Below are 24,688 nucleotides of genomic sequence, written 5' to 3' on the forward strand. Positions count from 1 at the left end.
ACATGGATATTCTTGCAAGTTAGTTAATTATGCTGTTGCAGAGCAAGCTGATAATATACCAGCAACAAGCAGAAAAGCTGGTTCTTCTTGGTTACGAATGCAAACAAAAGCAAAATGTGCCACTGAAAATCTCTTTAATACTTAAAAAAGCAAACCCAAACAAAATGTACTATTGAAATTTTTTAAGCATCATGTGGATCACAGCAGATGTCAGCTAGTAACATGAAGGAAGGTTGTTCATTGTTTACTTCTCAACCAGAGCAGAGTATGCTCTCTCAACCTTTGTAAGGACTAACCTGACCTGATTCTGGCTAATCAAGTGCTTAAGCCAGTGCAGCATTTTTCATCCTAATACTGTGCCAAGACTTGTTGGCAGTGGTGAGCTGGACTTTGGATTGCTACCCACCTAAGGAAGCTAAAACCATACATCTGTTTGGTAATTAATTTTTAGCTGGTTTATATGGTACTCATACAACTGCTTACCCCCTCTTTTCCAACTGCAGGGCCCCGAGGGCAGGGCAGAGCTGAGCTGGTGGCCCAGGTTCAGTGCATGCTCCAGAAGGGGCGCAGGAGGGATGCCTGGAGGAAGCCTTGCTGAACCCCAGGTACAAGCCCAGTGCATGTCCTTCAAGTGTGGGGGATGTGTATGGGGCAACGCCAACGAGCACACAGGTCTGGACAGGGTGTGTGGGCTCTGATTTTCACCCTCAAGCATCACTTTGTGCTGGTAATTTTGCTTCATTAAAATCTTGATTTTTGCAGGCAGTTAGTCCCAGCCCATAAGTTTTGGAGGGGATTTAAATTCAATATTTAAAAGAATAGTGAGTTCCCTGTTTTAAAGTAGAAGATGGTGGATGTGTGTTGCAGGAGCAGGTGAATGCAAGAAGAGGCTGGGTTAAAACAATCCCTTTTTGAATACAGGCGGAAGTTGACCTTGTTGCACTGCATCTCAGAGGTCACCTGTGTATCTGTCCAGCGCACAGGAGGCAGGTGCCATGCGCACAGAGGCACAGGCTGCAGCTGCTCTCTCACTGTGGTGGGCAGTAGGTGCTGGAAGGGGACCCCAGCTCCGTGACCCCAGCTCCAGCTCTGTTTGCCAATCCTCCAGGCTGCCCTGGGCCCGCCACCAGGACTGCTGAACAGCTCTTGTCTTGTGAAGCACATCAGCAGTGCCTTGAAAGCAGCTACCTACCTGGACAGTAAAGATTTTAATAATAACTAATGACACATTTTAAGGGACTGACCAGGCAAAACCAAGAATCTCTGCTCTGTGTAAGAGTGAAGCAACATTGTCACTAGATGATGTTAAACTACCAAGAAATAGGAAAAGGAATCTAAAATTCACCTAGTATTTAATTAGAACTACTCAGATCAGTTATCCCCAATGCTCCTATGGTACAGTTGCGTCATTCCTTAGTTTGTTAAAATACCTTACAAACTTGGTATCAGAAGTAGTTCTAGTAAGTGAGGCACCACCACAAATAACACGAGCTGGCTTTGAGAAAAAATGGCATTTGTGGCAACGTCTGTTTAATTTCTGCTGATTTAGTTGGAAAAAGGTCTACTACTACACAAACAAAAAAAAAAAACCAAAACAAAACAAAAAAAATCTTCCCAGCCATCTAGAATTTGTAAAGGCTTCCTGAAAATTTTAAATTTCCTAAAGACTCATGTGTGTCTGGGTCATGAGACAGACTGATCTGTAGGCTGGGAATGACGTTTCACTGACGAGAGAAAAGGTACAATGTTGAATTACAATGTGGAATCCACAGTTGTAGGAGAGGCTGCAGCCCAGATAAGGCTGGTGCTGTGGGGAGCTGTTGTCTCCTTGAGATTTCGGAAGTTTTAATAAAGGCTGTAGAAATATTTCAGTTTTATCTGAATCAGGTGAGAGCCTATCTAATAACAGCTTCTCTGTCTAGTCAGTGGAAACAATATTTACCTGCTAAGTAATAAGTTGCACACACCTTGTGCTTTAAGTTTCAAGAGAGAGAAACCTGGCAAGGACTTGACTGTCTAAATGCCTTGAGACTGGTGTAAATGTCAGCTTTGCTCTCTCAACATAGAGTTAATATCGAAGAAGACACTGCACTTCTAGGAAGTTCAGTACCAAAAAGCACCTCCGTGAAAATGGTACCAAACCAGATGATGGTGAAGAAATATACACCAGTGAAGGGAGCCCTTGGAAACAAAGCCTCATTAAAATAGGCTTCTCTTTTGCTTAAGAAAAAAAAATGTGCTGGCTTTTATTACTCTTCAAAGTGACCAAGGAGGGTTAGGCAATCCGATTAATCAGAATTTTTCAGTTTTAACAACATTCCTGCTATATACATGTGATTACTCACATCCCCAGTCGGATTAATATATTCCACTGTGTCCTGATCACAGAATGAAACTAAAAATATCCCCAAGTATTTACATTCTGCTTTCCTGGGATCCTTTCTCTGATCCTCACTGCCCAGCAAAGAAGAAAGACCCTTTCAGTAGTTCAGGGTTGGAATGCATGGGGCTCAATCACACAAATGTTAAAAACAGGTAAATGGATCTGCTTGCCCAGTCAATGGAAAGCAGATAAAGATCCAGGTGCTGGTATTTTTCCCCACTGGAGTTAAAGGAGGCAGATAAGGTTTTTTCCTTCTTCTATTTCTTCTTGCACTTTGTCACTGGATGTGGCTATTTCAGCTTGCGCCGAGAAGACCGCGCAGATGAAGGTCAGAACGGTGCCACCGATGGCTGTGTAGAAAGCCCAGCCCAAGGAGCAGTCTCCCAGTTTGTAAGCAGAAGCATAAGGTCCACAATAGCTTATCGCCTTCTGGCATCCCCAACCTGCAGGGTAAAGTATCAAGCCTAAGATAAGGAAGAGCCCTAGAAATAAAAACAGAAAGAAGTTTTACAAACAATCAGTCTAACACCAGATGCAGCACATCTAGTAATTGTTATTATGGTCACTAATATTCATAATTTACCAGGATTAGAAGAAAACTGCCATCTCATCCATCCAATCTTCCTTTACTGATTGTTCTCTAGTATATGCCATGCAGTCTTTTAACTAAATCTGAAGCTACCCTATGATTTATGTTGTATGTGAAAGGCTTACTTTTTATGATAATGGGCTAATTCCTTATTTTAATCTCTGTACTCCTCGTACGTCCTTTCCTCTCACACATTATTGCTACAAATACAGAGCATACAAAATATTCAAGCATCTCCCCCTACTGCTTATGCTTGCACTTCTCAAAAATGTAGGAATACTTGCATCCACTTTTGATTTTGTATTTAGCTAGCCCTCATTTAGCTTTCTTTAGCCATTCACCATAAATGTATTTGCCTGTCTTCCTCTGGATTTTGCCTACATTGATTTTCTTGCCTGGAAAAAACCAAACAAACAGAAGACAACAAAAAAACCCCACTCAAAACCAAAACAAAAGAAACCCAAATAAAACCAAAACCACAAAAACCCAGATACACTTCTACTTTCTTGGCCACATTAAGACATAGTAGAGAGATAATACTGCCAGTTCACTGAACTGTTCTCATAACAGAGGGATTCTGGAGTCAGCCTCAAACAAGCAGATCCAAGTACCCATAGCCAGTGCATACATAACCCTGGGATCCTCCAAACAGTTGACTAACTACTTTAGAAGGAAAGCACTTTCCCAGTAGTGACAGGGGCAAAAGCCTCAACTCCCCATCTTGCTAAGCACCCCCAACAGTCTGGTGTGCCTCAGGCTGGGACTGAAAAGCACAGAATAGTTGTTCTGCCCATGTGATTGTCTATCATATTCATAGGTTTCTCTATGAAGACCATCTAAACAGTGAAGGGCTTCATTAAGGAAGTTGAAAGTCACATTAGTGTCCCTGCACACGTGTCTTTGAACAAAGAAAGGAGATTTAATCAGAATGCCTAATTATGCTAGTGGCTACAGTGCTTTCTTTTGGGCACTAAAAAAATCACAATGAATTAAACATATACCTCGCTCCTACAAGGAATGTAAGAAGGAGCTAAGCATAAGAACAGCTCACAGTATCAAAATTTGCTTTCTGTTTACCTTAAAAATTTACTTAAAAGAAAAAGAAAATTGTGAAAGACAATTTTTGTTTAAATACAGTCAGTTTATCCAGAAAATTAATATAGCTTTCCAGTTCCCATAAATATTTCCGATTTACATTTCAGGCACTTTAGAGCCCTTTATTTAACCTGGTATGCTGATGAAAACAGCTGCTAAAAGTGCTGTCACCTTCTAGAAGTAGGCTAAAAGTTGTGCACTAAAACCAGTCTTTTTTTTTTTTTCTTTCTTGTAACCAAGAGATTACAAAGAACAGGTTTAACGACTTGTTTTCACCATCTTCCATTCAGTTAGACTAGCAGTTAGACTTCTCTGCAGTATGTTAGGGCTCCTAAATTGTTCGTTCAACAAAATTTGGCCAGATGCATGACATTTTCCTCACTAACAATGTGGGTCCTAGTTAGTAAGCAGTTAATTTACACAAAATGCAAAAACCATCATCCAACTGTCTAAAATTAATGTCTGTGAATGCCAGACATTTCACAAAAGAAAGTCCTTCCTCCAGCATTTTTCTAATGATGACACAACACCATGGGCATGAATGACCTAAATGTCATTACTCTTTGGGGCGGCAAAATCCATTAGTGAGTGATATCCGTTCTCTGTGGAGGGATTTCATCACTGCTTACATTTAAGAACCAGTGACAAATTTCATGCAGTGTTTCCTGGCTGGTTGGCCAAATACATTAAGTATAAAGTATTGCTTTATCTTGGACAGGCCTGGATAAGCTGTGCATTCATCCTGCTGAGCCGTGCAGCCATTTCAGACTAAACACCAGCAGTTCCTTCTCCTCTATTCATCACTAGTTTCCTGTTCTGCGCAACCAGTACAACCACACTATGTATCTTTCTGACTGCACATTGGTATGGGCCAGTTGCTGCTCTCTCTAGCGATCACAAGCCCTTTGGTAGGTAAAAATCACCATCACTGAATTAAGAAGCTGGATCTGAAATGCCAGCATAGCTGCTGCCAACATGGAAGGTTTTTAAGTTTATCACTCCATCACTCACAAACCTAGGCAGCCTGTGTTTAACAGCAAACCCAGCTTACGGCTGGCTGAGTATCACAAACAGGACCAAGAAGACACATCCATCACTTTTTATCAAAACTAGAGCACTGAGCGACTCCTGAAAGTTACTGGTTCATGGAATGTATGCCCCAAGATGAAAAGCCATTACCCAAAACTCAGGCTCTCAAAAGGCACAGCACTGCTGCCAAGCGTAGTCATTAGGACTTTACTGACTTAGACCTTTTTTTTCAAAAGTAAAGTTCCTGGATATATAAATATAATAAATATATAAAAAGCCACAATTTTATAAACTTCATATATTTTCTCACAGATGAAAACAAAACCTGGAGGAAAGCCTTGACTATGGATTTGAATACAGTTAGAGTATGTACCTGATTTCAGGCAGCTAACTTTGTAACTCCTATACTGGACCAGCATAATGAAATCAAAAAAAGTAGTATTTTTGCTACCAAACCTTTCTACTTCTCCATTTCAGTGCAGACAGAAAGTGCTTCATGAGCCTCTTAGCACTATCTAATATTTATCACAATTTTTTGATTTCATTAATAACAGGTTCCTGCTTGACAGGAAAAGTAAATAAAGATGATTCCATTAAGTCAATTCAAAATACCCACAGGAGAAAGGCACTCCTCTGGTTCACGCTAACAGGAAGTGGAGAGGCACAGGCCCCTCATCACATATTCAGCTCAAAGCTCCCATATCCAGAGCAATGGCTGAGCTGTGCAGGGTCCCTTCCTGACTCTCCCAGAAAGGAGTGTTCAATTGAAGAGGAGCTTTGCCTCCTGCTACCCAGTCTCTCAGAAGAGTCAGCCGCAGAGCCCATCTCAATGACTCCTACAGCTTGAACAAAATATGCTCCACCACGCACTAACAGTGCAAACCATTGCCTAAATTGCCTAAAAGAGCAGACAGCGAACCAAAGCACTTAACTGTTCAACCACTTGCAGTCAGACACCCCTCAGAAAGATCCACCCCCTCTACTCCTGGAAACATGGATGTAAAGAGACGAGAAAAAAAACTATCTTCTGTTGACAGTTTGCCTTGAGACATGTCTAGCAGAAGGACAGTAAATATTAATTATAGAGATTTTTTTCTTAATAAATCAGTTTCTGTTTGTCCCTTTGTCTTTGAAGGGAAGCCAATACTGATGAAAAAGAACAGAGAATAAAAATTGAGTGCTCTGTCTGAACAAGTTTTCTACAACGAACCTTTTCAGTTCTTTGTGCTGCTGTACAATAAATGATTTTTAATTCACAGCCAATCTACCTGTGGAATTACTGCTGTTTGTTCACACTGCTGGGAGGAACAAATTCACTCTGAAAACATAACAAGTTGTTTTCCACTGTGCTCATCTACAGGCACACCACAGAGTTCATGCTTGCACTAGATTTAACTCCCTTAACTTGTTCTAGATTTAACTCCCTCTCTGGGCACAGCTGCATTGCTGAAACTGCAGCTTCTGCTGTACACATACTGTGTACTGTTCCTACTTTTTAAGCAGCACAATCCCACTTCTTGAAATCAGTTTGATTATTTTTCAAAATTTCCTTTTTGTTAGTTGTTGCCAGTTCTCAGTTACCTCTTCTCTGAGGAGTCCTCAAAACAGAGGTATGAAAGAATGTCACACAATGCTGCCAGATGCCTAGGCATGACAACAGAAAACAATTCAAATTACTTTTTTACCCAGAGACCTCACCTATAACTCTCTGGTGTAAGTTCTGTCAGCGAGAACATTTTTACATCTTTCACATAACCTTTTATTATCAGGCCCTAATTACTTGCTTTTGAAAAGACGTCTTTGCGAGATTTAGATTTTAATGTTACTATTAGATTACTATGTATCTCCTGATTACAACAGCCTATTAAACATCAGGCATTCTTTACTTAAATTGTGTAAAAACAACTTCTTTCTCCTAAAACACCAAATCAAAACCTTACAGCACACTGAGAACATCAGTATCAACACAGCAGACTGCATCACTGTGCAAAAATATTTCAGAAGACAGTTGATTAATGCTTTCTCCTATAGGAGAAGACTTTTTGTATTTGTGCGCCAAGACCTTTTCTCCTTTTACAGGCCTATAGCTGCAGCAAGGTATTGCTCCTCCTGGTTTTTATACACTGCAGCAATGCTGCCTGGTCAACATTGTGGAAAACCAACAGATCAGCCTTTCATTGTGGGCATTTTTATGTCACATTATGAGCTGGGGTTCAGATCTGAGGAAAACATTTCTTCTTCCTTGGAAGCAACCCTTGAGGCAGGAGGTAGGGCAGAGGCTTGTTCAGCCAAATGAAGGCATGCTATTTAGTTTTGACAGTCTCCTGTGCAGCTGCTCTTGTGCCATATTAAACAAGAGTGTATACTAACAAAGCCACTTTCCTGTTGCAAAGCCTGAAACCATCTACTCATTTCCTAGCAAAATAGTAAAAAAAGCTTTTAAATACTGCTGAAGAAACAGGAAATTAAGCAGCTGTGATCAACGAGGTGGCACTGCAATAGGCTCCTATGGAGCCGCACAACTGAGCAGCAACATTTTAAGAGAGGAAAAAAAAGGGTAAAAGGGTAAAAGCACGGAGGGACTAGCTTTGCAGTGCAGTGCAGGTGGGCTGCATCCCCAGTGGCACTGATCCTGATTGTCTTAATTTTCTGCAAAACCACACGGGAATAAGAATCAGCCCAGGGACAGTGCATCAGCCAGGCACCCTGCCTTTACTGCTCACATTTCCACATGTGTCAATACGCCACCCGAACATTTCAAGTGTTAAGTATCTGTATAAATATACTAGTGTAGCTTAAGCCAAGAAGGCTTCCCCATATGCAAATTTTTCCTGACAAACCCAGCAGGGATGCTCCCGGGTTACCTACCACTCATGCACTTTTGATCACTTTGCCCCCTGACAGACAGGTGAAGGGACAGCCTCCCACCTGGCAGCTGCACAACAGACACCTTCAGCCTGTGCAGTGATTCAGTAATACCATGTTAATCAGCTCAAGAGATGGGCTCAGGCCTGCTGACATGGTGTTTCTAGCACTGCACACTGGCTACAGGAAAAGCATGAGATGCTGAATGGAGCACTGCTTATAGTACCCACAGTACAGGGCCCCAGACTGGCCTCTGCAGCTGCTCTTCAGCCCCCTGGATGGCTGCCAGGCCCACCAAATGCAAGCAGCTGACCAGAGGCAGGTAGGTCTTTGGCCAGAAAGAAAGGAGAGATTTTGCATGCCCTAGTGTCTTGGAAATAGCCTCTGGCCCACTCATAAATGCTGCATGAGAAACAAGAGAAAAATTCACAGCATTATAATGATCAGTGCTTTAAAAATCCTACCTGGACACGACAGCTGGTGCAGGCTAACACAAGCAGGTGTGTTTTGGGGCATGTTGGAAGCATGGCTGTTGAGAGGGGCAGGGTTGCCAGCAGGCAGTGAACTGAGGCAAGTGCTCACCTTCATACCTTCAATCACTGCAGATGGCTGCTCACGTATATAGATTTCAGTGTGCCTGGGATACCCTACGCTTAGGCAGAAGTAGTTTAATACTACAACCAGGTGATGGTTCAAAACCCACACAGGTTTCTTTTTCCCTTTAGAATTGTCTCAGGGTGCTATAAGGGCCCGTACATACCAGAAGAAAAAAATATTTCCCTAATCACTGCCCTCCCCAAACTGAGGAAGAGAATAAGGCCCCTTCTCTCACGTTTCTTCTCTCATGTATTGCACAAATAGTAGATACTTATAACCAAACCTATGCAAACCTTCGATGACATTAGTGTTGCAATCTGGAAATAGAGATAGAAATACAGCACAGGGGACTACTGGTGGGACACTCAACCATTATGTTTTACTTCCCTCCCAAAAAAGCCACAAAATAAGTCCATCTGTTAGCTCAATGTTAGGAATTAGAGGGTTGTTTATTATATTGGTATGATCTTACTGCTTAGACTTTTCTGAAGTGAAGTGTGAGCCTACAGACTGCTGTTTTTAATAGAGGAGATGGTAAAGTCACCATTAGTTTTTAATAATTTTTATGCATGTGGTGAGAATGCCCATTACTTGGGAGGGAAGAAAATGTGTAGACTCAAAGTAAAATCAGTCCCAAGCCTTGAAGTGACACTGCTGCCTCTTTGCTGGCTGTCAGCCATGAAAAGTCACCACACTCTGGGGGCTCCCATGTGGTGGCTGTCAACCCAGGCAATTAAGGTCAAGATAAAACATGTTATAAGGGAAAAGCCAAATGTTTAAATTTTTTCAGCAGTACAGAAGTAAACAAAGACTCTCCACTTGTTGGGCCATTGCTCAGGCACAGCCACCTCTCACATTTTACCTTAAAACCCCAAAAAGCACTGAGTGTTTTTAATCTAGGATGACCCAATAAAAGGTTCAGTCAATGCTCCTAATTGAGAAATTCAGTTTTAGGTGGTAAATTCAAGGAGGCTTCTGAATCGGGAAAGAAAGGCCATATTAAATATTCTGTTCTTGAAAGACGCAGGGGCCAAGATCCCATCTACTCCCTACCACTCACCATAACCTTTTTCACTGCTATTCAACCAGTGAGTGCCATTGCCTCCAAACCACCAATCACTTATGCTGCCTTAGGAGAAAGGGAATGAAATATGACTATAGCTCAGTAAGGGAGGCCAAAACAACCACCTCCCTTAGCTTAAACAGAGGTAAAAGGGCTGCAGGTTTCTTTTTTCATGGCCTTACATTTCCTCAGTACTGATCCCACAGTACAAACAAAACTTCAGTTTGGGGGTGGGGGAGAGGAGCTGCAGAGGAACTAGGACTCAGCCTGAAGGAAAAGGCAAATGGAGATGCAGGAAGGGGAGAATTTCCTGTGGCTTCATGAGCTATTCAGCAGCACAGTGCAGGGCATCTGTACTGGGTAAGAAAGCACAACTCAAATCCACTTACTTCCTTCACCACCACATCAGGAACACCAAAGACAGAAGCTTAGCAAAAGACAGCCCCTTTTCCTGAAAGAGCTCCTTTCATCTTTCTTTCTTGTGCTTGAGTGAGAGCACAGCATTTGCTAAGTTTAAATGTTTTCTTTGTGTTTGCATTCCACATACAAGTAGCAGCATCTGTCGTGGCTCTGAGGCCTAGAACCAAAAATCTGACAGAAACAGAGCCCTTGTGCCCTCCTGATACCCCCATGGCCTCTTGGGGTCACCAGCACTCTTTCCCACACCACCAGGGCAGGGGTGTAAAGAAGTGCTCAGCACTTCACCTATGTTGGTAGAAGTAAGAGACCTGAGTGTGCACATGTGCCACAGGTAAAATCTTTCTCAGTGGGTAGCATGGGAGTCTCTCTCACACTAAGTGCTGTTTGTTGGAAGACATTTACGCTTGCCAAGATAATCAACTGCCAAAATTGATCACTGAAAGTCTGAAATTTTTGTTTATTTTTCTTATTATTATAATTTTTATTTATTCATTTTATTATTCATTTTAATCTGCTGTGTGTCTGCTGGTTTTCAAGTGCCCACCTTGATAATGCCAGAGATGAGTCGACCTTCGAATCTAACAAAACACTGAAATCTGCATTTTATTTCTTTGAAGTTACTAATGGTCTCCCTCAGGCTCAATAGCAATTTAGCACTTGAACTCAGTTTTCCTTCCCTGGCATATTCCAAGACAGCAGTCCCCTCTGTTTGAACTTTCAGCAGCCAAGCGTGTATTAGATATCATGCTGGCATTGGGCCATATAGGTTACAAGAAGCACTATACCACATACAGCAAAAGCAGTTCAGACTGTCAGGATTTCCATCAGAAATCCCTCTCCCCTCCCTTTTTTCTTTCTTCCCACCCCAAGAATTCAGAATTCTGGCATCAGGAAAGAAAATCTCTGAGCTGAATCCAAAGAGGAAATATGCTTTTTGAAAAATGCATGCTCTGCATTTTAGAAAGACAAACAAGAAGCTTCCTTGCCTTCAAGGGCAAAATCACTCTTGCTTTGCTCTCCTGCTGCTTGGGCTCCCTGGCTGTTCAACAGTTTCCACTGCCTGCAGGCAACATCAGGTCACAAGGTGCCTTCTTCCTTATTCACCAGTTTGTCTCTTTCTCAGACAAAATAATGCCTTTGTAGAGCATAATGCCACCTATAAACAAATACCCTAAACTATGCTGCAACATAACCTTTTATGTTATGGTCTGAATATGAAAGAGCTCTAGAAGCCTCATGCCCCTTCTACCACAGCTTGTGTCTCCTGCTTTTTCTCCCCTCGATGATGAAAGGCCTGGCTGACCTCCCACTTCCTCCCCAGCTTCCTCCTCCACAACTCCCACCAGCCTCCTCAACTTCCAGCAGCCAGGAGTCTGCAGTCGCATGGCTGCACCCACCATGAGCTCACCCTCTGTGACTGCATCCCACTTCTCCCACCCCCACAAGCAGCTCCAGATCCTCATCCCCTTCAGATGGTTCCTATCACAACTCTGCTCAGGCCACCTTCCTAATCACCCACCCTCCCACAATGGAAACGACGCCAAGTAAGTATAACAGGCTGAACAATTTCTCAGCTCAAGAGATGTAAAACAAACTCTTTCAGCAGTGAAGACAGACTTATGCACACAGCTGGTTTGAAACTGAATTTCACCTCCTCATTTTAGAAAGCTGCAGAGAAGTTTCTTTGCATTTGAGGGTAAAGTTGTACTCCTGGAACTGAACTGTTGCCAAGGTCCTGCAGCAGCTCCTGATGGAGGAACTCTCCAAGATACCAAGAAGGGAAAAGGAGAAGACACGGACAGTCATAGAGAAAAATCATGAAAAGGTCAGAAGAAAGAATGCAATAGAGCTCTTGAGACACCTGAGAAGAGAAAGTACTGTGGAAGAGCTATCATTGCTTGGGACTGAGCAGGGTGACAGTCAGGGGGAAAAACAAACCTCTCAGACCCTGGAAAAGAAGAAACTTCTGGGGTGGCAGAGAGAGGCCCAAAGCTGCAGCATCTGGGCCCAGACAGAGCAACTGGTTTTTTTCTGATGTTTTCAACTGATGTTTTCCTGATGTTTTCAACAAAGCATCCAAGGGAACTTAATCCTCTCTGACCTGCCTGCAGCAGCCTTTGAAAACACAAACCTCTGCTTTGGCTGACTGGACATCTACCTGTTAAAGATGCCAGTGGCACAGGCAGCAAAATGCAGCCATATATTCACCTGAAAAAACCAGAGACACTCCTTGGTGTGCACCTGGGACACAGCATGTCTTCTGACAAATGCATCCCAATTTTTACATGCTTCTGTCAAGCCCCATTTCAGCTAGTGGACTGTGAACAGAAGAAGAGACGAGAAGGGGGTGACTCATGAGGGGCCTTCCAGATGAAGCCATCAGCATCCTGGAAAGATTTTAGAGAAGAGAAACTATTTTATCTTCTTTTGGTAAATGTTCCTGGCAAGGCAGCCCTGCTCCAGCACAGTAAAACAGAAGTAAAAGAAACTGAACTCCCAAACCCATTAGCCTTCCTGATGTGTCAGCTCCATTTCCCCACTGCTCTCCCCAAAGCCTTTGCAGGCACATGATGTCGAGCTCCCCACAAAAAACCACAGAGGCTTGCTCAAGTTCTGTGGCTGATATAATGTTGGTGCAGCTAATTTAGCTTCCCCCCTAGTGTGCAGTCAGGGTGCTGCTGGTGCATTGCGGCTCAGCTGCAAGTCAGGCAGACACTGGCTCTGGGGAAGAGGTTGTGTCTGCCCAGCCATGGCAGAGACCAAAAAAGGAAGCCAAGTTGCTGATTATGAACTTCATAAAGGAAACTATCAGAGATAAAAGCCAAACTTGGTTTAGGCTCTGTCCTAAGCTCTCCCCACCCTCCTTTGAGGCTAGGTTATGTTTATATTATATTACTTAGCAACAAAGTGAAGTACACAAGCCCAAATAAAACTTGTAAATACATAGGCAATTACACTACAGACTTACCAATATATGTCAGTACCAGATCACCAATTATTTACTTCCTATAGCTACATGATTACTGTGAAAATTTACTTTGAATTGATTCTTGTCCACTAGAATGTAATATCCTTTCTCCTCCAGCCTCTGCATTTCAAGTGATTCATAAACTAAAAGTAGAACACTTTCCCTAAAAAGACATACAAATGAAAGTCTGCCTGGTCTTCCTGCTGCTGGATAGTAATTATCTATTCAATTACATGTCTCCATTCTCTGCACTCTCTAATGCAGAGAAAACGTACTTATCCAGATGAAACAATCTTCAAACATCTACAAAACCAGGGCTATTGATTACTGTTTCTACAGCTGCAGAATAAAAGGCATTGCAGTCTGAAAGTAAAGTGGTAGAAGTTCTTGCTCCATAACAAAGGAATTACAGGAGTTTAAACAACAACAACCATATTTTCTTCCTTTATGGCCTTGTATTTCTCATTTTCTGCCACAAAAATAATAAAAGAATCCCTGATATGGTTAAGATACTTGTATGGCTTCCTCCTATTGATCTAAATGACAGTTTGCACATTTGTCCAAGGGCCATAACAGAAAAGATGTTGCTTTCTGTTCTGTAATTTCACCATAGGCATCATCCACAACTAATCTTGCTAGACTGGAAAGATATATCCGGTGTCTATTATTGTTTTAGTCATGATGAATTCCAGGAATAAATTAAGTTGTTGTATGTTTTTAATTATATTAAATCTCTACTACAAAGATATAGAGATTTTAAGGGAGATTAAGTCTGCAAGATCCTGAGTTCCTGTAGATGACTCTACCATGTGTGCATCTCATGTTTAAAAAGGAGATGTTTGACATACTTGCAAATATTGTAGTGATATAGGCTGATTAACAAAATTATTTTGTGAATTCTTCTTGTACACTTACTTAAGCCATAATTGTTCACATTAGAAAGAATTATGCTATGCTTAAAATTATTAAGGCAGGGTTATACTTGCTCTCTGGTCAGGACATTAGTTGATCTATCATAATGCCTGTCTGAATTAGCCATGCTGACAACTGCCTCTCTTGAGCAACTTGCTTAAAAAAAAAAAAAAAACATTTTTCAAAACTCAGGAGCTGACAAAGTTTAAATTAGCAGCCACCATTAGTCAAAACGAAAATAATTGCAACTAAGTAAGCAGATGCTGTAATACTCCTGGAACAAAAGTAGCAGTGGACCCACTAAAATTAATCTTGAGAAAACAAGCTGTGAGCCACAAGATGCCTGGCTGTAAATACTGGCAGCAACGTTTCAGTAAGGTGACCTTTCTCTTACCCAGTTTCATGCTGTGTCATTTATCTGAATTTTAAGAAGAGAAGTGCTTCTATGCTCAGTACAGCTTGAGAAGGACTGATCTATGCCCTAACACATACAAAATGCTTTGTCAACTGTACTGTTCAATGTTTTAGGCTGCAAATCCTATTCTGGTTACAGCTGGATTGATAATAAAACATTAAACTGTCTTAGCATGCATTTTCTCACAAATGCAGGGTCTCCAAACCCTACTCTAAAATAAAAGTATCTTTTCCTTGCTAATCCTACGTGACAGACTAGGTATTTTGAGATGGTATCAGAGTTGTAAGTAAAGTTATCTTTTCAAAAGACCCAAATCTGACATGCCAAAGATCTCTTTATGCTGCTAACCAATCTCTCCCGTAAAAATGCCCCTCTGAAAGAAAACAAGTAATAATTGCATCTGCTGGAAAAACAGTCATGGATTATTCTGAAGTATAGAATAAGAAAGGAAACTATTTCCACTGGTTTAATCTGCACTGCCAAGCAGCTTCCTTGTCACACTGCCTGGGGCAAATTCTGTACACCAGGACTGACTACAGCAAAACCTGTGATGTCCATCTGAGGGACCTGAAATGCTAATCGTATGCCATCATATGAACAGAAGCATCTTTAGGCCAATCTAGGGATATAATTCTGCTCCAGAAGCACAAACCTTACATTGTGAGTGACATGAAATATGCATTATTCTTCCATACTGAAGATGAATGAAGTAGTCAAGAGTGAGAGACACTGTGGTAGTGATTCAGGAGGCAGCATCAGCCAGTCCCTGGCATGTAATGCTGGCTTTGGAGGGTTGCAGCAGGCAGTAAAGTCAGTCTTCACCTACTTCCCCATGTGTATTTAGAATAAGATTATGTTAGGTCTCAACTAAGCAAATGAAACCATCCAGCTTCAGATAAAGGTCTGAATGCCTATCATTACATCTCCTGTTTAGGTGTAGCCACCACAGACATGTTTGGCCACCTCAGTGGAGGTGAGAAGGGGGAAAGCTGGATTCACATTTCAAGCAAAACAAGTTAAAACCTAATTTTTTGTTGTGATTAAATAATTTTGTGAATTGAAAACATCTGCTTAAGAGCCCCACTGAGATAAAAAAAGGAGGGGGTCCTGCTCATTCCCTCCCTCTTCACAGATCTCTGGGGGCTGCCAGAGGCAGGGCTGATGACCATTCTCCTCCTCCAGATGACCACACACACAGAGAGCACAAAAGATGAGACAGGTTTTCCCAGGGATCAGTGGCAACTACAGAAAAATGAATACTTCTCTAACTAAGGCTGTCCAGGGTTGGTTTACTAACAGTCATTTAGTCTCTGTAAAATCTATGGGCTTAAGCAGAAACACCTGATCTCTAGAACAAATTCGTCTTTTCAGGCAAAGCACAGCTGATCCTTGAACAGTAAAAAGACAACCTCACTGGGCTGTGTAAATGCAGCTGAACAATAAGGTGGCTAAAGGAAAGGTTTATCTCAAGGTATCACTTGTCAGGCTCACAGCTTAGAAGGAGGCTGCTTCACATGAAATGCTGGAGGAACTGGGTGTGCGGCTACTACCAGTTCTTAGCCCTAAGGTGCTTTTTACTCTCACCACAGTCATGAAGCCTTTGAGACACTAAGGAAACTGCCTTCAGTCCATGGAAAAATTACTAAAGTAGCAAGAGGGAGATAGACTGCCTTAATATGAGTATTAACTTTGTTCTCTGCTGGTAGCAAAGGACAGAAGTTTTTGTAACTGAAAGAAATTCAAACAGAGGGGAAAAAAATGAACAGCAAACAAAAGAATACTGGTCAGTTCATTCTGGCACACATTACGCTGCAACTCTGCTGCCAATGTCAATGTATTACATGCTGTGTAGCTATAAATTTCAGTTATGTTTGAATAAACACCAGCATATAGAATCACTTTGGGTCTGCCTAATGCAGTCTGTCTGCAGGCAGGCCAGAATTGCTAAGTTTCTTCATCTGAATCACCCCAAAATTAAAAGTTTAGTTGCTCTCAAAGTGCACATACCTGCAATCCCTTGTAGCAGCCCACAGACATTAAAAATGCTTTTCTTCATAATACTCTGCACGCACATAGTAAAGACAGACACAAATGCCACGGTGCAGAGAATCATGATTCCCATGGCTAGGAAAATAGCGGTTGCCTGCCAGAACCCACTGGCAATCTCACTGAAGTTTTCAGCGTAAGGACCACAAAGCGTGTCTCGTCTGGAGACCTGCATGTGGGAGATCCTGGTGCAGCGCCCGTAGATGCCCAGCGTTGGACGGTAGGGCTCCTGCTGTCCCCCCATTCTGTTGTCCACCTCCTCGGAGCTGGAAGGCTTTGCTTTGCCAATCAGCCAGTCTGCACTCATGAAGGCAATGAGCTCTGCAAAAGCCACCACGATACTCAGGAGAGTCCATAGCATCGACCGACACGTTACAATGACATGACACATATTGATGTCCAGTGCTTGTGATCAGTGCAGCACACTTAAAATCCAGACACGAGGCAGAAAAAATTAAATTAAAAAAGGAAAAGGACTCTAAGAATATCACTGTGGCTGCTCTGACTACTTTTCCAACTCTCTCACAAAGGCCAAGATGAAGTTTCTCAGGAGAAGTGAGCAGCCTCAAGTCTTGCAAGCAGTGCAATCATTCGCTCTCTCTGTTTAGTTCCTCCTTTTTTCTTTCTGGGATGCTGAGCTCTGAAGCACGCGTTTCTTCCTTAACATTCATACTGGCACATGACACTGCAGGCTGGTGGGGGAGGCTACAAGGACTGCCCACTGTTTGACATCATACACCTACAAGAAAAGAGAAAACACATCAGCAGTGAGAAATAAGTCATTTCCACCCCCACAACAAACCAAGATCTGGCACAGATTCACATCAACATACAAAGCTCTAACAAGGGCTAGTCAAACAGAGCCTGCTGGAAACCTCCCTGATTTGTTGCGAAGGAGTAATTAATCTCCCTCCCACTGCTGCCAATACTTACAGTATCTGCTGTGCCCTATCCCATGGTGGGTGTTTGTCAAACACTGCAAGCAAAGGTCTCAGCAACACCCAGTGGTCCCACCCACTTCTACCTCCACACCCCCATCATCTTCTGGTCCAAATTACCAAAGGTGCTGGCGGTCACCCAGCAAAATGTTTGGACACGTTTAAGCATTTTCACAGATGTGCAGCTCCTGCCTTCACTTTGGGGAGGCATCACAGCCCGACTTTGGGACCGAGGCTGAGCACAGCTCCACAAGCTATGGGCACCTAGGTGCAAGGGGCAATGAAGGAACCTTGTTCCAACCTTCCGGGTTTCTGCTGACTGCAGCTGAGCCAGCCCCGCCTCAAGAAGAGGTGAACAAGATTACAGCAGCAGACAGCTCACCCTGTGATGTGGTGACCCCTTTGAAGCCTGGATTTTGCAAGGAGTGGCGCCTCCCTGGGTCTGGGATCAAGGTTTGCACCAGTGTTTCAGGAAAACAATCTGCCTGCAGGTAAGTCACACACCTCATCTTGAACTGCTGCCACCACTGGCACCCTCTGGTGACTCACGCCATTGTGAACAGGAATCTATGGAAAAGCGCCCCAGTCACTGCCAAGGGGCCAAAAGTGCCAGTCACAGGGGTTGCCAGCCAGCGGTGAGCCTCCCAACTCCCCTCAATTCCCCTCCTCCACAGCCCTGTGTAGGCTGCAACTGCAGCAAAATGTTCCCCAGGGCTTTCCCCAAGCCATTACACAGCCTTTCAACAGTGGCTGATGACATTCCCAGAGTTACACTTATCTTAGCACAAGAGGCAGAGATCACTATACTTCCAAGTCCTATCCAAATATCAGCCTCAAAATAACAAACAGGTCATCCCACACGCCTCTGCTCTTGAACTGAAACAGTGTTGCCTGAAAGCAAGGGTGGGAGCAGGAAATGCCCTCATGTTACCCCCTCCAGGATGAGAATGTAGCACTTTGAAGTTTTCTTCACCAAACCCCAAATACTGACGTTGAACTGGAGGCAAGAGTAAAGAACCAGATCCGGACCTCACTGCTGTGCTGCTTCAGTCACCAGATGCCAGAAAAACAGGCATCTTCAATATTTTTTTTTTAGGTTTGTCATGACGTTGGTATTTAATTTCTTAGGAGTTCTGAGTCAGGTGGTTAAATATTAGTCCCACTGAATGTAAAATGAAGCATACACATGCAGCTTCACACATTCAGAATTTCATCCAGAAATTTCAACTCCCTTCTATATTAGATATAGTGAATCATCTGCAAGATTTCATCCAGAAATTTCTACTCCCTTCGTACTAGTTGTAGTGAATTGTCTAATCTGCAGATTCCTTTGGTAAAAGAGGCTTAAAGCTGATGTGCCAACAACAGAATTTGTCTCCTGTAGTTCAGTGTTATGGCACTGCCTTAAAAAAGGGCCTTTAGACATAGTGAGCACTTCTGCTAATTTTACATTTGGGGGGGGGGGGGGGGGGCATTAAATTTTCAAGCAACCTGACATGCTAATTACTTGAATACACCCATTATAATAACAGAGAGCTGAAGTGTCAGCCTGCCAAAGAAAGTTAATTTGCTCAGTATTTCCACTTAAAATAATGACTAGAATGTAGAAAATGTCCACTACAAACCAATATTCTTCTGATGTCATCTGCATGATTAGAGAGAATTTAATTGAAAATGCTTTTATTTTTTTAAAATATGCTCCAGAAAGCTCTAAAATCTGTATTTCTCTGCAAGAACTATGCCCATATGAACTCCTCATCTTTGTAATTCCAGGATTTTCAGTGAGGTGGAAGGGACATCAGAGCTGAACACCCATAATGGCTGTTACTGTTGACTCTGTACTGCTAGCTATAAAACACCCTTTATTGAACACAGATGAAAACAAAGTTCATATTTACTTAGGTAGGTGGATATTCTAGATGAACACTGGCAGCCATAAAAAAATATCACTGATAACAAACATGGAATGCTATACTAGAAGAAAAGACCAAATCATGGGGTTCTTTCCCCACTGAAATGTAAGCGCAATAAATTGCAGCAAAATTATATGACAGTATCTCCAGAAAAGTCACTGCATGAACAAAAACAGCCTGTCTAAAGCTGACATGAAGGTCACGCCAAATCTCAGGAGTTCGCTTCACTGTTGTGCAACTAAAGGACACTTTACAGCATCTAAAAGTGAAGTAGTAGATGTCATTGAGAACAGCAATTCAATTGGAAATACCTTGGTTTGGCTTTTCCTAGCCAATGAGTACTTTATTCTGGTGCGAAACACCAAGAGTCAATACATATACCAAGGTATCCTCAACCTTGGGAGAACTTCTGCATAAGTTTTTCTGCACACTAGAGACATGCTCAAAGAAGAGCACCACTCATCTGCAAGTCCTTTTTCATCAGACAGACAAAAATATTTAAAGTAGGATGGCAAGCTCAGAGGAGGGGCAGAGGCATTTCTTTCTGAGACTTAGTAAGGAAAGACTGCAGATGAAGCACTGAAGACAAGTCCTAGCTCAGTCATGTTTAGATAATTAACCTTTTCCTCCCAACAACCTCCTCCCCGCTATGGCTTTCCCAATGAACCTAACCATCTCTCATGTGGCTCCAACAATATGTTTGTGCTATACATGGAAGCCTTTCCAGCTACAGGCTGTGCTAAATAACTGTGCTCCATAAAGCTTTACTCTGCTCACTCCCTGCTTTTTTTTTTCTCCGTTTTTTGCTCAGCAGAAACTCAAACCTGGCCCTTGCAAGGCTGAAAACTAGCTGTTTATTCTTCCTCTCAGTTCCCCATCCCTCAACAAGTTTTTTCCATGACAGAGCCATATGTTCTTCACAGCATGCCACTCAGCATCCACTTCTGACCGACTATCAAAATATTTGCTTTGACAACTCAAATTCAAAATACACAATGGTTCTTTAACCCTTTTGGTATTAACTCATTCAAAGTAATTCTTGCTGAAGAAGCAGATTACAAGAAGTAGCCTCACCTCATAGTCATTTGGGACTCTCCCTATTTTTACTACTGCATTCAATCACTGGTGTGGAAGGAGGCCACTCATGCTGGAAAACAGCCCTGCACAGCAAGTGCCCACATGAGCCACACACCACAGCAGCATGAGGGTCCTGGCAGTGCCATTCTGGCCCACCACATAACCCACATTCCTTGTCTGGACAGCACAGCTCTTGGATGGCTCAAACTAAACCTTCAGCCTCATTTACCTTGGCTACCAGAACCATGCTCATAGTCATGCTCTGCATTAAGTGAAGTCTAACACAATGATCAGATGTCAACAAGAACATCAGATCCTCAAAGTATCCAAAGAGAATAAGAGTTCTCAAATGCAAAATTCTTTTGGTTATTTTAATCTAACAGATCAAGCCAATTTAAAACATTGCTAAAACTTTCTTTCTCTTCAGATTCAATTTTGACAATTAAGCCTCCAGCCATACTTTCACATCTCTAGCTAGGACTTTTCAACTGTTGCCTTTTACTATACAATATGTCTATGTTCAAAGTATATAAACAACACATATTTTTCTCAATGAGATAAACAAAGAAAACTGCCTCCATCTTACTTACACTGGCAAAACCAGAAAGTGAGAATCCTCTCCAAATCATAATATTTGAATTAAGGTTTTGATTTTGAAGATGTCAGGCAGATAGAAAGAAACAGCTGCAAAGTACAAATCTGAGGCTGTTTATTTTAAAAAGGTATAAGACAAGTAGAGTACAAGAGAACCACAAGTACCTTGTAGAACAATGTTGCGGCCAGTCCTTCATGCTCCCCTTATGATTTAACTGAAGTCCGCAGCTTGAACTACGACTCAGCTTTTGCCCTTTCCAGTCTGGTTCTGCCAGCTCAAGAGTGAGAATAAATAATTTTTAGATAAGTGGCTTTTGGCTTGGCTTAAGCAAACAGCTGAATGGAAGGCCACACAGACTGCTGAAGCCATCCCAGTTTATAGAATAAATCCAAGCATAGTTAGACATTTTCTGCCAAAGTCTGTTGGGGTCCAAAGTACAACCACATAGAGGAATTTTTAAATCTTGTTTACCATACACAAGCTTGAGCATCTCATAATGCAATATGTGCAAATCTTGGAAGCCTGGGTTCTGCTTTCTCTGAAATGTTTTTCATTAGCAGTAATAAACTCTCTGAATATGCTTTGAACTACGAGAATGGAAGTGGCTCCTATTTGTGTTGATGTTCACTCACTATTTAAAACAAATAGAAAGAGGCTTACACACTAAGACTCAATTATCTTAAGCTGACCCCCACCCAGGCTGACATGAGCTCCCCCTTTAAAAATCTTCCATCCTTAGGTGTTACTGGCCAAGCAAACTGTTCAGTTGCGAGCTCACCCAGCCTGGCAGAGTGAGGCAGCCATCAAACCATGGAGGTAAGAGGGACTGCGTTTAAGACAATGTAGTATGACCACTAGAAATTGCTCATTTTCTGGGTCAGGGATAAATGTTGGTCAATAAACTTCTCCTCCCATTCAGTCCTCTCAGCATTCTTACAAGAACTGCTGTTCAGAAGGAGATGGCAGGCTTCTGCCAACTTCCCTGCAGTCTTCAAAGGCGGAGACAGAAAGGTGCACCTCCGCATTTCTACCCCACAGACTTAGAGGTGACTTGCAAATGTAAAAAGAAGTACATTAATCATACTCCCCTGTCACAAGAGAACAGCGACAAGGATTAGTACTTTGGGAAAGACCAGTTGTCCCAAATGGCTTGGTGTGGGCTCTCTTTGCAGACCAAAAGGGAGCTCTGGTGACACTGGTTTCTGATAAGCACTGCATACTCGCCACAGGAAGCACCTGGACCAAGAATAGGGAAGGACACTTCATTGTGCCTTTGTTTCATTTTCTAAATGCAACCCATTTCAAAGTGATCAAAAAGATTCAGTGTCAGATAACAAAATGGAGAAGGTGCTTTAAAGCTGAAGTGGCTGCACAGCTTCAGACAAATAGCTGAGAATAAACAAAGGATTCTCCATTCACCTATGAATTCTCATCAAATTATTGCCAACTTAAACAACATTCCAGAACAGAGCTTTTTACTTGAAGAACAAAGAGCAAAGTTTTTATTAGTCTTCACTTGTGAATCAAAGAGAGTGACTATTTGCATATCTAATGAATATTTAACCATTATAAACCTGCACAGGCATATTAATAAGTGCATTATTGTGACAGGTGGTTGAAAACACATCAGACTAAACAGATGAATTTTACTGGTAACGGAAAGAATGTAGACTTATCATGCATCATGTCTTATTCCTGCTGGCACAATGTAAGATGCTGGCACAAGATATTAAATGGAAAATGAAAATATTTTTCAAAATAGTCAAAACCCACTGAAGTATCCTAATCAAAACAGTATTTCCTTGTCTTTCATTTAAATTATCTCCCTACCAAAGGAATGTAGATGCAAATTTTAATTAAACTATCCCTCATGTGCCCAAATATTATATACATCAAGCGAAAAAGAAATGTATAAACAAAAGAAAATAATTCTGACAGTGACTGTTGGTCTCCTGAAGCTGGACATGATGTTTATTCCATTTTATCTTGCAAATGCTATGGAATATGACATCTAATTACAGGTGGATTTGTTTCTAGAATACATCACTGTAAAAGAAACAAATATAAAACTTCTTTCCAACTTAAAAAAAAAAAAAAAGCAGCTGAAATGTACTATTCTTTTTCTGACCTCATTAAAAGCCATGGCAAAACTCCCACTGACTTTAATGGGGCCAATACATCACTGAAAAATCACTAAAAGAATGAAAGTTTCCAAATTTTCAGACCAACTGCAGGGGAGGTTTAAACACAGAATTAATTTCCCTCTTCCCTCATCCAGACAAAACTTTGCTTATTGCCCCCCCACTAAGAGGATATCAAGCTAACTCAGATTTCCAGCATTGCCTCTGAAGCGCAAATTCTCAAGCTGGAGATTTGTTCCATTGCTCTGTATTTATTGACTTACAAAATTCCTTAAATCTGCAGCCATTACGTTGTGTTTTGAAAATTTACTTGGTATCTTTTGTAATTCCAAAATTTATTAAAGCCTACAATGTTAAGAAAAGCTAATGTGTGTTATTTCTATTGTTGCTTCTCAGGAGAAAATTACACATCACATCAAAAATCATCACTAAGGGAGCAATCTTGGCTACAATTAGTGATAGTCTAACTGCTCAGGAATTTACCAACTGGGAGCAGAATCATGACTTTTCTGTCCTAGTTTGATTCCTCAGAACCTCGCTGAAGTCTCAGTCTTCAGAAGTTTCATCTGAAGCCCCCTTTCTTGGTTACCTACATTATCATATATGCAAGGAGAGTCAAATACTCATTGTGTTGTGATTACTTCATAAAACTCTGAACTTGAGCTCCTAAAGGAGTCTGATCAGAAAAAAAGGAGGGTTAGGAGAAAAATGGGAAGTCAGAAGGAAGGAACTACTATTATTTATAATATTTATAACAAACCCTCGCTATATTTATACTAAGGATTTTTACCTTACCAGACTATGGCAATTTAAATAGTTAATGGTGTGTGCATAAACTAGAGCATCAGACCAAAACCACATGTAATCTATGCTTATTGTAAAAAACAGTTCACCCTCATGACTTCATTGTGACAGATTTGGAACTATTCTTAATAATTTATTAACATTGTACTAAGATATTTATTATACTAATACATTGGTTTCGCATTGTTTAAAATGAGACCAGTGAGAAAAACAGGCAGGAAAGGAAAGGATGACTCAGTTGTGACACTTCTCATCAAACCCTAGGGAATTGCTTACTAAAAAGACAAAACTTGCTCAGGAAAAGCCTCACAAACACAGCAGATCAAAGACCTGAGGATTGTTTAGGAAGGAACAGTCTTTCAAACTGGAGGGAAGAGAAACTGTTTTAGACAAACAAGCTTAAGAGAAAGGCACCTATGGGATGTACCTATTGAAGTTAGGCCAAAATGGAATACCATAGTGGGCTCCTCATTTGCCCTTAGACAAAGCAGACAGCCTGCAAACAGCCTTGGTTCCTTGCATGAAGGAAACACCACTTCAGTTAATTCCCAAAAGGAAACGCCTGCAGTATCTCCTTTCGCTTCTGAGGCTCTGTTAGCAGAGCAACCACAAAGGTTATGGCTCCCCAGCCTGTCTGAACAGCCAGGGGTGGGTCATTCTTCTGCTGAGACGAGACCTAAGGCTGTAGACCCAAGAACTGACCTTTCCCAGCAGGAAGGACCCAGAGCTGTTTGCACTGTTACTCACTGCAAACAAGCTTCTACATCAGTCTTTCCAGACTGCTGCCAGCTAGAAAGACACCTGGCAGGTATCGACTGCTCCCCAGGTTCATGACGTG

General features: G+C 41.9%; 1 protein-coding gene across 1 annotated transcript in view; it reads right to left on the reverse strand.

Annotated features, from left to right (window-relative positions):
- Nucleotides 1-1,093: 1,093 nt before the first annotated feature.
- The window catches only part of LHFPL2 (LHFPL tetraspan subfamily member 2), a 114,651-nt gene continuing 91,056 nt past the window's right edge, over nucleotides 1,094-24,688 (reverse strand). The window contains exons 3-4 of the mRNA XM_054285141.1: nucleotides 16,344-17,121; nucleotides 1,094-2,865 (exon numbers count right to left, since the gene is read on the reverse strand). Of these exons, the coding sequence (XP_054141116.1) occupies nucleotides 2,609-2,865; nucleotides 16,344-16,773 (687 nt within the window). The 5' untranslated portion in view covers nucleotides 16,774-17,121 and the 3' untranslated portion in view covers nucleotides 1,094-2,608. The remainder of the gene's footprint in view (nucleotides 2,866-16,343; nucleotides 17,122-24,688) is intronic.

Source organism: Melozone crissalis, unplaced genomic scaffold, assembly GCF_028551555.1.
Source record: "Melozone crissalis strain CALT ecotype California unplaced genomic scaffold, PUWL_Pcris_2 ptg000005l_1, whole genome shotgun sequence".
Lineage (NCBI taxonomy): Eukaryota > Metazoa > Chordata > Aves > Passeriformes > Passerellidae > Melozone > Melozone crissalis.